The following is a 12,843-nucleotide window of genomic DNA, read 5'->3' on the forward strand; positions in this document are numbered from 1 at the left end:
CAGCAGGGGATCAAATATATATTTCTCCCACTGTAAACATGCACACACACATGAGTTGCCATGCTGAGATCTAGCAGAAATGGGATGCAGTGATTAATCACAAACCTTAAAAATGTCTTAGTTATGAGGAAAAAGGTGTGTCAGAATTTTTAGTGCAGAACTATGGTTGATATTAGTCACTCATTTACTATGAACACAGATAGTTGGAAAAACTGCGTGCAGGACAATGTTGCCAGGTATCATAAGAAAAACAAGCAATCGGACAAATCAAGCCAAAAAAAAATGCTTTACTTAAAACACCCTGTGATCAGAGGGATGTTCGGAGGGTGTTTATAGATTATGGACAAAGTAGAATTGCTTAATTGATTTTATTAATTCTAGAATAAACTTGCATTTAATCAAATGCTCTATGGAAGTAAGCCAGGCAAAACAGAAGCAAGTTCCCATATTTATGACAGACTTTATGAAACATGGCAACACTGGTGCAACTAGTTTCTTCCTTGTTGTAAGGGTTGAACTGTAAGCGGTCTGCGCCATCTAGTGGCCAGTTAATGTTTTTACAGCCAATCGTGGATTCCTGATGGATTCATTATTTTGTCTGCAAATAACATCTAGAGTTTATTTTCTTTTATGCTATTCATGTTACAGGAACCTGCTGTATGTGTATCCCCTGAGGTTGAATCTTACTAACCGTTTGACTTCTGCCAGAAACATTACGGTTAAAATCCAGTTCATGAGTGGTGAGGATCCTAGCTTTACCATGCCTGTGAGTGCAAAACCATATTCAGATTTATTTATACATTTATATTCTAATATTCACCACAACATCATCAATTAAAAGTATTATTTACGTATATCAAACAAATACATTTTCTATTCAATTTCAATTATTGTCATTCTACCCCTGTGCAATATGTTTACAAAGCTTTAAAGAGACTATGATTTAACATGCAAACTATATAATATGAAAATAACGTGAAATTGATTATTATTGTTAATATAATAATAGTACTAGTAACTGTATTGTATGATTTCAAGTCGATTGCGAATAAATAACATAAATGAAATATATAAAACTTACACTTTAAGTGACACACCATTAAATCCCAACTCATAATTGTGTGTGTAATTGCTGTAGAGTGGATTCTAAATGTTCTCATTTGGAGTATTTTTTGCCCTTAAGCTGATATTGACCTCTCTGCACTGTCCAAAAAAGGTAATCTTTGGCAAATCAAGCGGCCCTGAGTTTCTTCAAGAGGTCTACACTCCAGTCACATACCACAACAGGTAATCATCAATCCTACAACCATTTTAGTGATCAATATATCAAGCAAAAATGTAAGGGTGGTTTCTATCTCCTCCACAGGTCTCCTGATTTCTATGACGAGATAAAGATCCATCTTCCAGCCCGTTTAACAGAGAAGCATCACTTACTGTTCACCTTTTACCATATCAGCTGCCAGCAGAAACAGAACCAGACTGGAAGTGTGGAGGCTCTCATTGGATATTCAGTGAGTGACTCTACAGACTGTGTGTTTGTATACAGTGCTGTTTTTTTAAAAGAAATTAATACTTTTATACACCAAGGATGCCATAAAATGATGGAAAATGACAGTTATGACTTAATAAAATAAATGTTGTTCTTTTGAATCCACAAAAATATTAAGCAGCACAACTGTTTTCAACAATGATGATAAGAAATGTTTCTTGAGCACCAAATCAGCATATTAAAGTGATTTCTGAAGGATCATGTGACACTGAAGACTGGAGTAATGGTGCTGAAAATTCAGCTGTGTCATCACAGGAATAAATTACTTTTTAAAATATATTCAAATAGAAAACAGTTACAGTTGTTACTGTATTTTTGATCAAATAAATGCATCTGTGGCAAAATTAAGAGAAACATTCCTCACAAAGAGGGATGTTTCTCTTAATTAAAAAAAAAAGGATAGAGAGGAGTCAAAGATTACAGCCAGGGAGAAGGGTCGAACCCAGACTCCAGCGATGTTAACACTGTCCACACACAAATGAGTGACATGACTTCACTTCCTTCCCTGCAGTGGTTACCCTTGCTGAACAATGACAGGCTGCAGACTGGGCAGCAGTGTCTGCCAATCGTTCTGGACAAACTTCCTTTGAACTATTCCCTGCATTCCCCAGAGGTACAGTCCACCATTTCACATCTGCCTTTTTTGGAATGCCAGTCATTTCATTTCGGCACCTTGCATTGATGTCTCGTTTGGGCACATATTCAATGATTCTTCTGTGTATATTCTGTAACCTTTTTATATGCTTTCAGAAACTGCCAGCTCAGGTACCTCCTGTAAAGTGGTTGGAGAACCATAAGGGACTGTTCAACCTTGAGCTACAAGCTGTGTCCTCAGTCCAAACACAGGTGCGAAACGCTCTCAGAACTCACTTCCCAGTGTGCTACAGTGTGCTACATTTACATTTTGTCATTTAATAGATGCTTTTATCCAAAGTGACTTACAAATGAGGACAATAGAAGTAATCGAAGCCAACAAAAGAGCAACAATATTTAAGTGCTATGACAAATCTCGGTTAGCCTAATACAGTAAACGTAGCAAGTTAAAAATGAAAAAAAAATATGGCATTAGAATAGAGCATAGATAATATAGAATTAGAATAGAGAGTTCTAGAGTTACATTTTTTAAATGTTATTAAAGTGTTCAAATATCAGCTAGTGTGAAAAATACTAATCTGAATGAAATTGACCAACCACATATAAAATGACAGGAATAAGAATTGACTGAATTATTAGATGAAGAAAAAAGACATTTAGAAATGTTGCCTTGGCAACTAACTGAAGCTTAAGTACTAAATAAATGTAAATATATTTAATAGAAAAACGAATCAAAAGCACAAAATGATCGAAAGCTCAAAAAGTCGTCAAAAGCTTAAATTAAAATAAAAACTGAAAATAGAAAAATAAATGTATTATTAAATATAAAGTATTGAGAGTATTAATGATTTCTATGTATATAGTATGTATATAGTGTTTTCTTCATTTTTTAATTAAGTTTAATTAATGTGTATGCGGTATTAAATTTTTTATTAAGTATTTAGTTAATAGTTTTTATATTTTATTATATTATTATCAGAAACCTATTATAAAGTAAATAAAATACCAGTTTCTAGTGGTAAATTTTTTTACTAATATTATGCAGTGAACATATATTTCAGAAGCATTCATTAAACGAAATGGCTGTTGTTAACAAATCTTTTTATTCCATCACAGGACAGTCACCTGGAGCGTTTCTTCACTCTGTGTCACGCCCTGGAGGGCAAGACCATATTCCCTATTCGAGTGGGAGATGAGAAGATTTCGGAAAACATGTTTGAGCACGAGCTGAAACTCAGCATCATCTCGCTGTCTTCCTCCGGCCTGGAGCCGCTGGTGCTGTTTCTCCACCAGGTCCTCGACAAGCTCTTCCGTCTCATCTTGCAGCCCATGGTCATCGCTGGACAGACTGGTGCGTTTCAGATAGGAAGAGCTTTAGCTTTTGTATTACACTCACTGGAAAGACAAAAAACTCAAGATACATTTTTTAGCATAGAAGGACATTTGATGTACTGATTTTTGCATACTGTGTAGGCGAATATGCATGTTCAGGATTGTCAGCTGGAGTTCTAATCTTGTTTTGTGCAGCAAATCTGGCCCAGATTGCATTTGAGTCAGTGGTGTCGGTTGTCAACAGTCTTCACAACAGTCAGGAGCTGGCAAAGGACCATCAGGGCAGAAACTGTCTCCTAGCAACATACCTGTACTTTGTGTTCCGCTTGCCAGACACACAACATGAAATCCACACCCCAGGTACAGTAGGGCTGTGACATCATCTTGACCGCCAAGGATGTCATTCTTCACCAATCCGAAACCGTCCATTATTCCGTGTGCAAGAGAGGTTTTAGTGGCTTTGGGACTTGCTCTGTTGTTGTCTGTCACTGAGCTGAGGCTTATGTTCACCAGGCACAGGAGGTCTGATGGCTCACCCTGAGAGCCGATACAGCACTCTGACTCGCGCCACGGCCACCACGGTCGGCTTGATGCTGCTTCAGTCACGGATCCGCTCCAGCAGCAACCCTGATATACCAGCGCCGCAGAGCCCAGAGGACGCAGAGGTCAATAACATTCTAGGAAAGGTACAGATACAACATCAAGCTTGTGCTGGACAAAAAGTCATGAGCTGGAATTTGAATTGGCCACAGAATGATAGGAAGAGGAATATACTGAATTCCATTTGAGTGAAATTACATTGAATTTCTTAAATATTTAAGAATTGTATTATATTATATTAATATACTGAAACTGGTGTTTCATTTTGTAAGAAATTTCAGAATCACTTTTATTACAGTCAGAATGAATCCTGAAGATCTCAAACATTTTATACTCTATTACGTTTATCTTACCGCTATTATATTAATATACTGGAATTAGTATTTCATTTCTATATATAATTAATATTTTTTATTATAAATATTTATTATTTATATAAACTATTTATTCTAAATATTTAGCATGTATAAAATATTAACATTAACATTTTTTTTATTATTGTTTATATATCTTTTATAGTATTTATTTATAATTTAGTCATTTTAGTTAGTTTTTCCAAATGTCTATATTTTCATTTATTGACTAATTATTGTGCTTGCAATTATTTTATTTCAGTTTGCAGTTTTTTTTCCATTTCATATTTAATTTATTTATCTTATTCCAGGAATTAATGAATATACAAATGCAATATCATACTTAAATTTTTCTAGCCGATTTGATGTTTAGCATACGTATATAAAGAATAATATTAAGTATGTCTAATAAATACTATTATAGTATTTATTAATAATGAAAGAAATTTGCTTAAAATTCATATTTTGTATTTATATTTTATTACAGATTTTTCAAATAATATTTTTAGTTAACAATAACAACACCATTTCTTTAAATTAAAATTTACATTTTAAAAAGGTCTTCTTAGTTCTATTTGGAATGGTGCAGTCTTTTCTTTACATGCACATATACACTCAATTGCCATATTTTTCTTATTGTTCACACATTTTTGGTTTCCACCAGGGTTTAAATCTTCCTGGCAGTCGCATGTCAACAGCTGGAAATGTCTCCAGTACTTCACAAAGCTCAAGCACACGGCCCACAAACAGAAAGGTTGACTTGCCTCTTCATTACCGAAGATGTCTGTCGTTTCAGCAGAGGTTGTGTTCCCTAGTAAGCAAATCAATGTGTGTCTGTGTAGTTGTTCCATGAGGAGCTGGCTCTTCAGATGGTGGTCAGCACTGGAGTCTGCAGAGAAAACGTCTACAAATACGCCTGGTTCTTCTTCGAACTTCTTGTAAGATGGTTGTGATTGAATATAAACATGTTGCTGAGCAAACCAACTTTAAATTTCGCATATAAGATGTTGTTTATTGAGTTTTTTTGTGTGATTCTCACGGTCCATACGTGCACACTCCAGGTGAAGAGCATGAGCCAGCATGTGTCTCAGCTGGATAAGAAGGCGATCTCTCGGAGGAATCGGTTTTCGGATCGTTTCAAAGATGACATCACCACGATTGTCAACGTGGTGACTGCCGAGATTGGAAACATTTTAGTAAAACAACAAAAGGTGATCGAATCCATCTGAACAGATCCTTATCTAATCCAAGAACTGTTTGGTAAATCTGTAAACGTGGCGCGCATGAGACAAACAAGAGGTTAGATCTTCTGGAAGAATGTTATTTGTCAGTGCTAACGAGAAGAGATGTGTGTGTTTATTTGTCTATAGGAGCTAGAGCAGGCAGAGAAGGTGAACATCAGCCTGGCTTTCTTCCTGTATGACCTGATGTCTCTGATGGACCGAGGCTTCGTGTTCCAGCTGGTGAAGAATTACTGCAACCAGGTCCTGCAGCTCGTCTCATTTACTAATCATTATCTTAATAGAAAGAAATCATTCACAACTAATAAGTTCAGTGAACACCACAAGCCTATTTTAACATACTTTAAAATATAATTTATGTATGTGACGCAGTGCTGCATTTTCAGCATCATTACTCCAGGCTTCAGTGTCACATGATCCTTCAGAAATCATTCTAATATGCTGATTTATTATCAGTGTTGACCCTGCTCTTTCTCTCTCTCTCAGATGGCAGCAAAGAGCGTGAACATGTCGACTTTGATCAGTATGAGGTTGGAGTTTTTGAGGGTCCTGTGTAGTCATGAGCATTACCTCAACCTGAGCCTGTTCTTCAGCAGCCCTGCGTCTGCCCCCGCCTCCCCGTCCCCCTCCACCTCCTCACAGGTCTGTGCAGAAACATCATCAGCTGTGTCTAACTCTCACAGTATTCGGAGACAATGAGCATTGCCGTAAAACCTTTGTCTCTGTCACCAGACCTCCAGCTTGTGCAGTTTTCAGGACAATAAGATCGCAGCCATGTTTGATCTGTCACAAGACTTTAAGCAGCGCCATTACTTGACCGGACTGCTGCTGACCGAACTGAGCACTGCACTGGACATGGAGTCAGAGGGGTTAGTCACATTTAACATGTGTGCCACTAAAGCGTTCAGTGAACTTTTCAAGTGTGCGTTTACTAAACGTTATTAATTAATGTGTGTATACACAGAGGGAGAGTACAACAAAAGGCCATCAACGCCACATACAGCTTATTGTGTGCTCACGATCTGGACCAGCGCTGCTCGAGGCCAGAGGTCAAGGCTAAGATTGCTGCTCTCTACCTCCCTCTAGTGGGCATTATCATCGACTCCATCAATTACCTTGACTTCACAGGTACTGCCTTACACAAGTCACATTGTTAATCTCTAGTTGCTTTTAGCCAGTGGGCCAAAATGCTGGATTATGGCTCTCTGGTGGTGCATGATGGTAGTTTGAAATGGATCATGCTTTTCAGATCTGTGGTTTAAATGTGTGAGTGAGTATATGTTGTCTTCGCAGTATCTGACTCGCGTGGAGGTAAAGGCAAGTCCGTTGGGCCTGAGGAAGATCCTGACAGCATCACCCCCATCAATCAGTCTGTTGCATTGGCAATCGCTGGAAATCCTTTCAACACTTTAGGGAGAAATGCACTGGCCTCTATGGCCTCTGTGGTATGAATAGTTTTTAAATGACATATTTTTTATAACATTAGGCCTATATATTATATGATATTATAATATATTGCATTGTATTATATTATATTAAAATAATTCAAAACGTAATTGAGATGTGAAATAAATTAACATTAAATATTTATATAATTTAACTGTATAAGAAAAAAAGTCTGTGGAGTGGTCATTGCTATTTTATTATTTTTTTATATGCTATAATAATGTTTATTGATAGTTCAATATAGATTTTATTTGAAATAATGAGTTTTCAGTTGAATTACTGTTTAAATTGTAAAAAAGTTTGGTGCTTTTGTCATTTTTATTATTTTTTTTTAAATATATTTTTATGTATCTTAAAATTATTTGGATTTCAGTAATAGTTATAGTACTTTAAGAAAAATAAGACACTTTGCCTTAGCAACTGAGTGAAAACACAATTTTAGGGTTTCAAGCTTAATTTCCAGTTTAATGCAATAAAGGAAAGTAATTTAATAGTTTCAGTTTTAGTTTCTGTTAACAACAACAACACTTGGAGTGAAATGAGAGTATAGAGTTTTAGCATTCAATATATTTGACCGTAATTAACCAATCAAAATCAGGTAGGCTATTCCAGAGATCCTTGTAAATATGTATGGATATTTGTCTATTCATCTGATATATATTCCAAAGAAACAGTCATTCTCATTTGAATATTCTTTGACAATGTATTTTGTCCAGACGGGGAAAACAAGCAACATGTTGACAGCAGAGACCAGTCGCAATCTGCTCCTGTGTTTCCTGTGGATAATCAAGAACGCAGATCCGAATCTGATCCAACGCTGGACTGCGGACATTCCTTCATCTCAGATGAGCCGTCTGCTGGAGCTCCTCGCCATCTGCATCTCCTGCTTTGAGTACAGGGTAAAACCCATAGACTGTGTAAAAACACATCAGTCACTGCAGCATCACTCAGTGACCTTCAAGAAGTGCTTAGTCACAGTGACAGGATGTACTTTGATGTGGACGGGAAGACGTCCTTTGGATGTCATTAGAAGATATTCATGTGGTGTATTGTGTGTGTGTGTGTGTGTGTGTGTAGGGGAAGCAGAGTTCTGATAAGGTGAGCACACAGGCCCTGCAGAAGTCTCAGCAGGCTAAAGCGCGTCTGGAGGAGGCTCTGCTGGGAGGAATCGGAGCCAGAGGACAAATGATGAAAAGGGTGGGAGGTGAGCTGCATCTCATGTTTTACTTCCTATCTTAGCCTTTAAAAGAAATTCTGTCATCATTTACTTTCTTTCTTCCATGGAAAACAAAGGGTATTCCTTTCTGTTTTTGAAATTTTTTGCATATTTGTCACATTTGAATGATTCCGATGAAATTTTTTTAACATTAATATGTGATATATCCAAATCTGCCTGGAACTACATTAAAAAGTAATTGCCATCTAAATCTAATAACTGGCAGTTCCACCCTTTGCAGCAACATTTGCAGAGGGTTTTTGACCCACTTTTCTTTGCAAAATTGTTTTAATTCAGCCCCATTGGAGGGTCTTCGAGCATGAAAGGACTGTTTAAGGTCATGCCACAGCATCTCAAACAGATTTAAGTCCGGACTTTGACTTGGCCACTCCAAAAACTTAATTTTGTTGTTTTTGAGCCAAGGTGGACTTGATGGTGTGTTTGGGACCATTGTCTTGCTGCATAACCCAAGTGCGCTTGAGCTTAAGGTCACAAACTGACGGCCCGACATTCTCCTTCAGGATTTTCTGATAGAGAGCAGAATTAATGGTTCCATCAACTATAGCAAGTGGTCCAGGTCCTGAAGTTTCAAAGCTGCTCCAGACCATCACACTACCACCACCATGTTTGATTGTTGGCTTGATCTTTTTTGGTTTTACGCCTGATGTAACGGGACACACACCTTCCAAAAAGCTTGTATACTTATTGATGCAAACTTTTGTTGCATCAGTCCACAGAATATTTGCCCAAAAGTCTTTTGGATAATCAAGATATTTTTTTGGCAGATGTGAGACGAGTCTTTGTGATCTTTTTGGTCAGCAGTGGCTTTTGTCTTGGAACTCTCCCTTGGATGCCGTTTTTGTCCAGTCTCTTTCTTATTGTTGAATCATGAAAACTGACCTAAATTGAGGCAAGTGAGGCCTGCAGTTCTTTAGATGTCGTTCTGGGTTCTTTTATGACCTCCTGGATGAGTCGTTGTTGCGCTCTTGGAGTAATTTTGGTAGGCTGGCCACTCCTGGGAAGGTTCACCACTGTTCCACTGTTTTCTCCATTTGTGGATAATGGTTCTGACCTTGGTTCACTGGAACCAGAAATGGCTTTATAACCCTTTCCAGACTGATACATGTCAACTATTCTGTTTCTCATCTGTTCTGGAATTTCTTTAGATCTCTTCACTTTGTCAGACAAGTTCTTATTGTCTATACAGGCCTGGGTCTGGCTAGTGAAATTTAACTCCCGCTTTATAAAATAATGTGCTTAATCACAGTTCTTTCATGGTTTAACAGGATTGGGCAATTACTTTTTTTCATGTAGGGCCAGGTACTGTAGGTTTGGACAGCTTTTTTCCCTTAATAAATGAAATCATCATTTAAAAACAGCATGTTGAAGTTACATGCATTATCTCTGTGTAATATTAAAATTAGTTTAATGGCCTGAATCTTTTATGTGTGACAAATATGCAAAAAAAAAAAACCTTTTCACGGTTCTGTGTGTGTGTGTGTATATATATATATATATTTTTGTGTGATATTTTTCAGTCCCATAAATAAATTATAAAATTTATAAAATAAAAATCACATCAAATAAATTTACATACACACACATACATAAATATATACATATATATATATTTATATAAAGTAGAATTTATTCAGCGTTATTTTACTAAGTTCACCAGCCTTAAAGGGACTCGATGGTGAGCCATTGGCTATTTTTTTTTTATATATATATATATATATATATATATAAATACAAATAATGTACTTCATATCATGCAGTCTATTTTTGGATAACATTGTGTGAGGAAAGGTGGTATTTATTTAGTTGTTTTTTTACTGCAGATCGGGGCAGGAAAGACACAATACTCTTATGGTGTCATACTGGCACATTACATGTTACAGGATATTTAAAACAGGTTACCTTTTGTTCAATACAAAATAGTATGAGAAAATCATACAGGTTTTTAAAACCTTGTTTTTGAAATACAGGTTTTTATTCATGCAGATGAATAAATTATGACATAACTATTCATTTAACTGTAGAGGGGACAGTTGCTGTTGGCGTAATGAAGAATATAATATTTGTTTTCCGCAATGCACTAAAATTATTTTTAATTTCTCGTAAAATGCTGTCTAATTTTACATGTTTACAGTCCGCAGACTTCCTTTGTTTAGATATTTTCTAAATATGTCCCGTCTTGGTGTGTTGGCTGTGTGTTGTGCAAGGTAACGACCGGACGCTGGGTCAGAGAGAGAACCTACGCTGGAGGAAAGACCTTACACAGTGGCGCCAGACAAACGACAGGCAGGACAAGTGAGCGTAAAATAGTACCATCATTTCACGCTTCACATCCATTTCACCTGTGGCACTTCTTATTAATAGTTGATTCTAGTTCTCCACGGCCCTAATCTACAGCTCAAATTAAGCTTTTTACTGTTTTGCCCTAATGTCTTGTTGTTGTTTCCTTAGATCCAAAGCAGAGCTGGATCAGGAGGCCATAATCAGTGGTAACCTGGCGACTGAGACCAACCTGATAGTCCTGGACCTGCTGGAGATGATCGTACAGGTAACACACAACTCTTACAGTGGAAAGAAAAAATAGTTAGAAATTTTAGTATGGAATAATGCTTTTGCTTTGTGTCCTGGTTGCAGGCAGTTCCTCTGGCGGACTGTAAGGATAATGTGGTTGGTGGAGTGTTGAAGGTTCTGCTGCACTCTCTGACCTGTAACCAGAGCACCACCTTCCTGTCACACTGTTTCAGCACCATTCGAGCTCTCATAGTTAAGGTACTGACCGTGTGTGTGCCACGTATATTCGTTTCGTCTGGCAGTACACTAAAATGTGCTGAAATTTAATTTGTTTTTATTTATAACCATAAAACAGCATTTATTATGGTTTATAATACCTTTTTTTTATTTAATAGTTATAGTTTTAAAAGATACATTATGCCACCTGGCTAACATCATTTTTGAAAATAGTGCGGGGGTGAATGTTTGACATATGGACTGTAATTTAAGAATAATTAACAATAATGGCAAATGATTAATGAATAATTAACATTTACTTGAAAATATATAGACACACATTCAAGATGTATATTAAAGGCCGTAACCGCTATAGATATTGAGGGGAGACATACACCTTTCTCATTATTCAGATTAGCAGTCAATCTAATCCAGTTCAGATTTTTAAATAGGTGATTTGTGATTTGGGTCTTGTAGATAATGGTTTTACATACAATAATAATTATATGATTATACTGTATTAATAATTATACAGTAAAAAAAAAAAAAATTTAACAAATGAAAAAAAGTCTCCCCACTGACTGCTTAAGTGATTAAATCATAAAGTAAATGAATCATACACTAAAGTTCAAAAGACTTTTTTTTTGAAGTTGCTACTTTCATTCGGCAAGGGCACATTAAACTGATTAAAAGTGATGGTAAAAACATTAATAAAAGTGTTGCAAAATATTTACATTTTAAATGTTAAATGTTAAATGCTCTTCTTTTTAACTTTCTACTCATCAAAGAATCCTGAAAAAAATTTACAACCATATTAATTTTTTTTTTAACATTGGTAATAATGTTTTAAACATTGGTAACGATGTTATTCTCTGTTTATATTAATGATGTCGCTCGTGCTGCAGACAACTCTCTTATTCATCTCTACGCAGACGACACCACTCTGTACACTTCAGGCGCAACATTGGAAAAACAGTTTTGAATTCATTCAATTAGCCTTCAGTGATCTTCAGTTGTCTTTAAACTCTAGTAAAACAAAATGCATGATTTTTAATCAGACACATTCTGTATCTTCATGCCCAATAAACATTACCACCCTGAATGGGTCTAAGCTGGAATATGTAGAGAAATACAAATACCTAGGGGTCTGGTTAGACCCCTCGCTTTCCTTTCAAACCCACATAAACCATCTCCAGTCAAGGATCAAGTCCAGGATTGGGTTTCTATTTCGAAATAAAGCTTCATTTACTCTTCCAGCAAAACAGGCCCTTGTGAAAATGAAGAGAAAATGAAAATTGTACAAACCATCCCCAGTCTCCCCTTTCTGTAATCATGTAGTATTGAATATATGACTGCTCCGATGCTGTTTTTCAGTTTGGCGATCTGTTGTTTGAGGAGGAGGCCGAGCAGTGTGCAGACCTGTGTCAGAAGGTTCTTCATTACTGCAGCAGCTGTGTGGACGGCAACAGGAGTCAGGCTTGTGCTACACTCTACCTGATCATGAGATACAGCTACAGCTCCGCTAGTGTAAGACACCAACTGATTGATCAATCAGCACCTCTATTGTTAAACAAATGAAATGTCTTTTCTGCGATAACATGATGCAGATGTAACATTGACAATGCCCTCTACAATGTTATTCTTCTCTGTCTGTCTGCTGCCTGATAACATGAGCCTGTCGCTGCTCGCCGGCCGTCCCTCTGTGTGCACCCGCCTGATGGCTTGAGTATTTCCTCTGTTTACTCAGTTTCTCAGCCCTCCCCTACC

General features: G+C 36.8%; 1 protein-coding gene across 1 annotated transcript in view; it reads left to right on the forward strand.

Moving 5' to 3' along the window:
• Positions 1 to 12,843, forward strand: part of LOC132097650 (dedicator of cytokinesis protein 8-like) — a 44,998-nt gene that overhangs the window by 25,167 nt on the left and 6,988 nt on the right. Inside the window, exons 15-36 of the mRNA XM_059503506.1 lie at positions 649 to 766; positions 1,217 to 1,287; positions 1,367 to 1,511; positions 2,061 to 2,162; positions 2,300 to 2,395; positions 3,260 to 3,494; positions 3,671 to 3,835; positions 3,989 to 4,161; positions 5,093 to 5,182; positions 5,271 to 5,366; positions 5,490 to 5,639; positions 5,799 to 5,912; positions 6,156 to 6,311; positions 6,402 to 6,538; positions 6,634 to 6,797; positions 6,963 to 7,114; positions 7,832 to 8,014; positions 8,193 to 8,319; positions 10,557 to 10,644; positions 10,801 to 10,897; positions 10,984 to 11,118; positions 12,451 to 12,603. Coding sequence (XP_059359489.1) covers positions 649 to 766; positions 1,217 to 1,287; positions 1,367 to 1,511; positions 2,061 to 2,162; positions 2,300 to 2,395; positions 3,260 to 3,494; positions 3,671 to 3,835; positions 3,989 to 4,161; positions 5,093 to 5,182; positions 5,271 to 5,366; positions 5,490 to 5,639; positions 5,799 to 5,912; positions 6,156 to 6,311; positions 6,402 to 6,538; positions 6,634 to 6,797; positions 6,963 to 7,114; positions 7,832 to 8,014; positions 8,193 to 8,319; positions 10,557 to 10,644; positions 10,801 to 10,897; positions 10,984 to 11,118; positions 12,451 to 12,603 — 2,947 coding nt within the window. The remainder of the gene's footprint in view (positions 1 to 648; positions 767 to 1,216; positions 1,288 to 1,366; positions 1,512 to 2,060; positions 2,163 to 2,299; positions 2,396 to 3,259; positions 3,495 to 3,670; positions 3,836 to 3,988; positions 4,162 to 5,092; positions 5,183 to 5,270; positions 5,367 to 5,489; positions 5,640 to 5,798; positions 5,913 to 6,155; positions 6,312 to 6,401; positions 6,539 to 6,633; positions 6,798 to 6,962; positions 7,115 to 7,831; positions 8,015 to 8,192; positions 8,320 to 10,556; positions 10,645 to 10,800; positions 10,898 to 10,983; positions 11,119 to 12,450; positions 12,604 to 12,843) is intronic.

Source organism: Carassius carassius, chromosome 21 (genome assembly GCF_963082965.1).
Source record: "Carassius carassius chromosome 21, fCarCar2.1, whole genome shotgun sequence".
Lineage (NCBI taxonomy): Eukaryota > Metazoa > Chordata > Actinopteri > Cypriniformes > Cyprinidae > Carassius > Carassius carassius.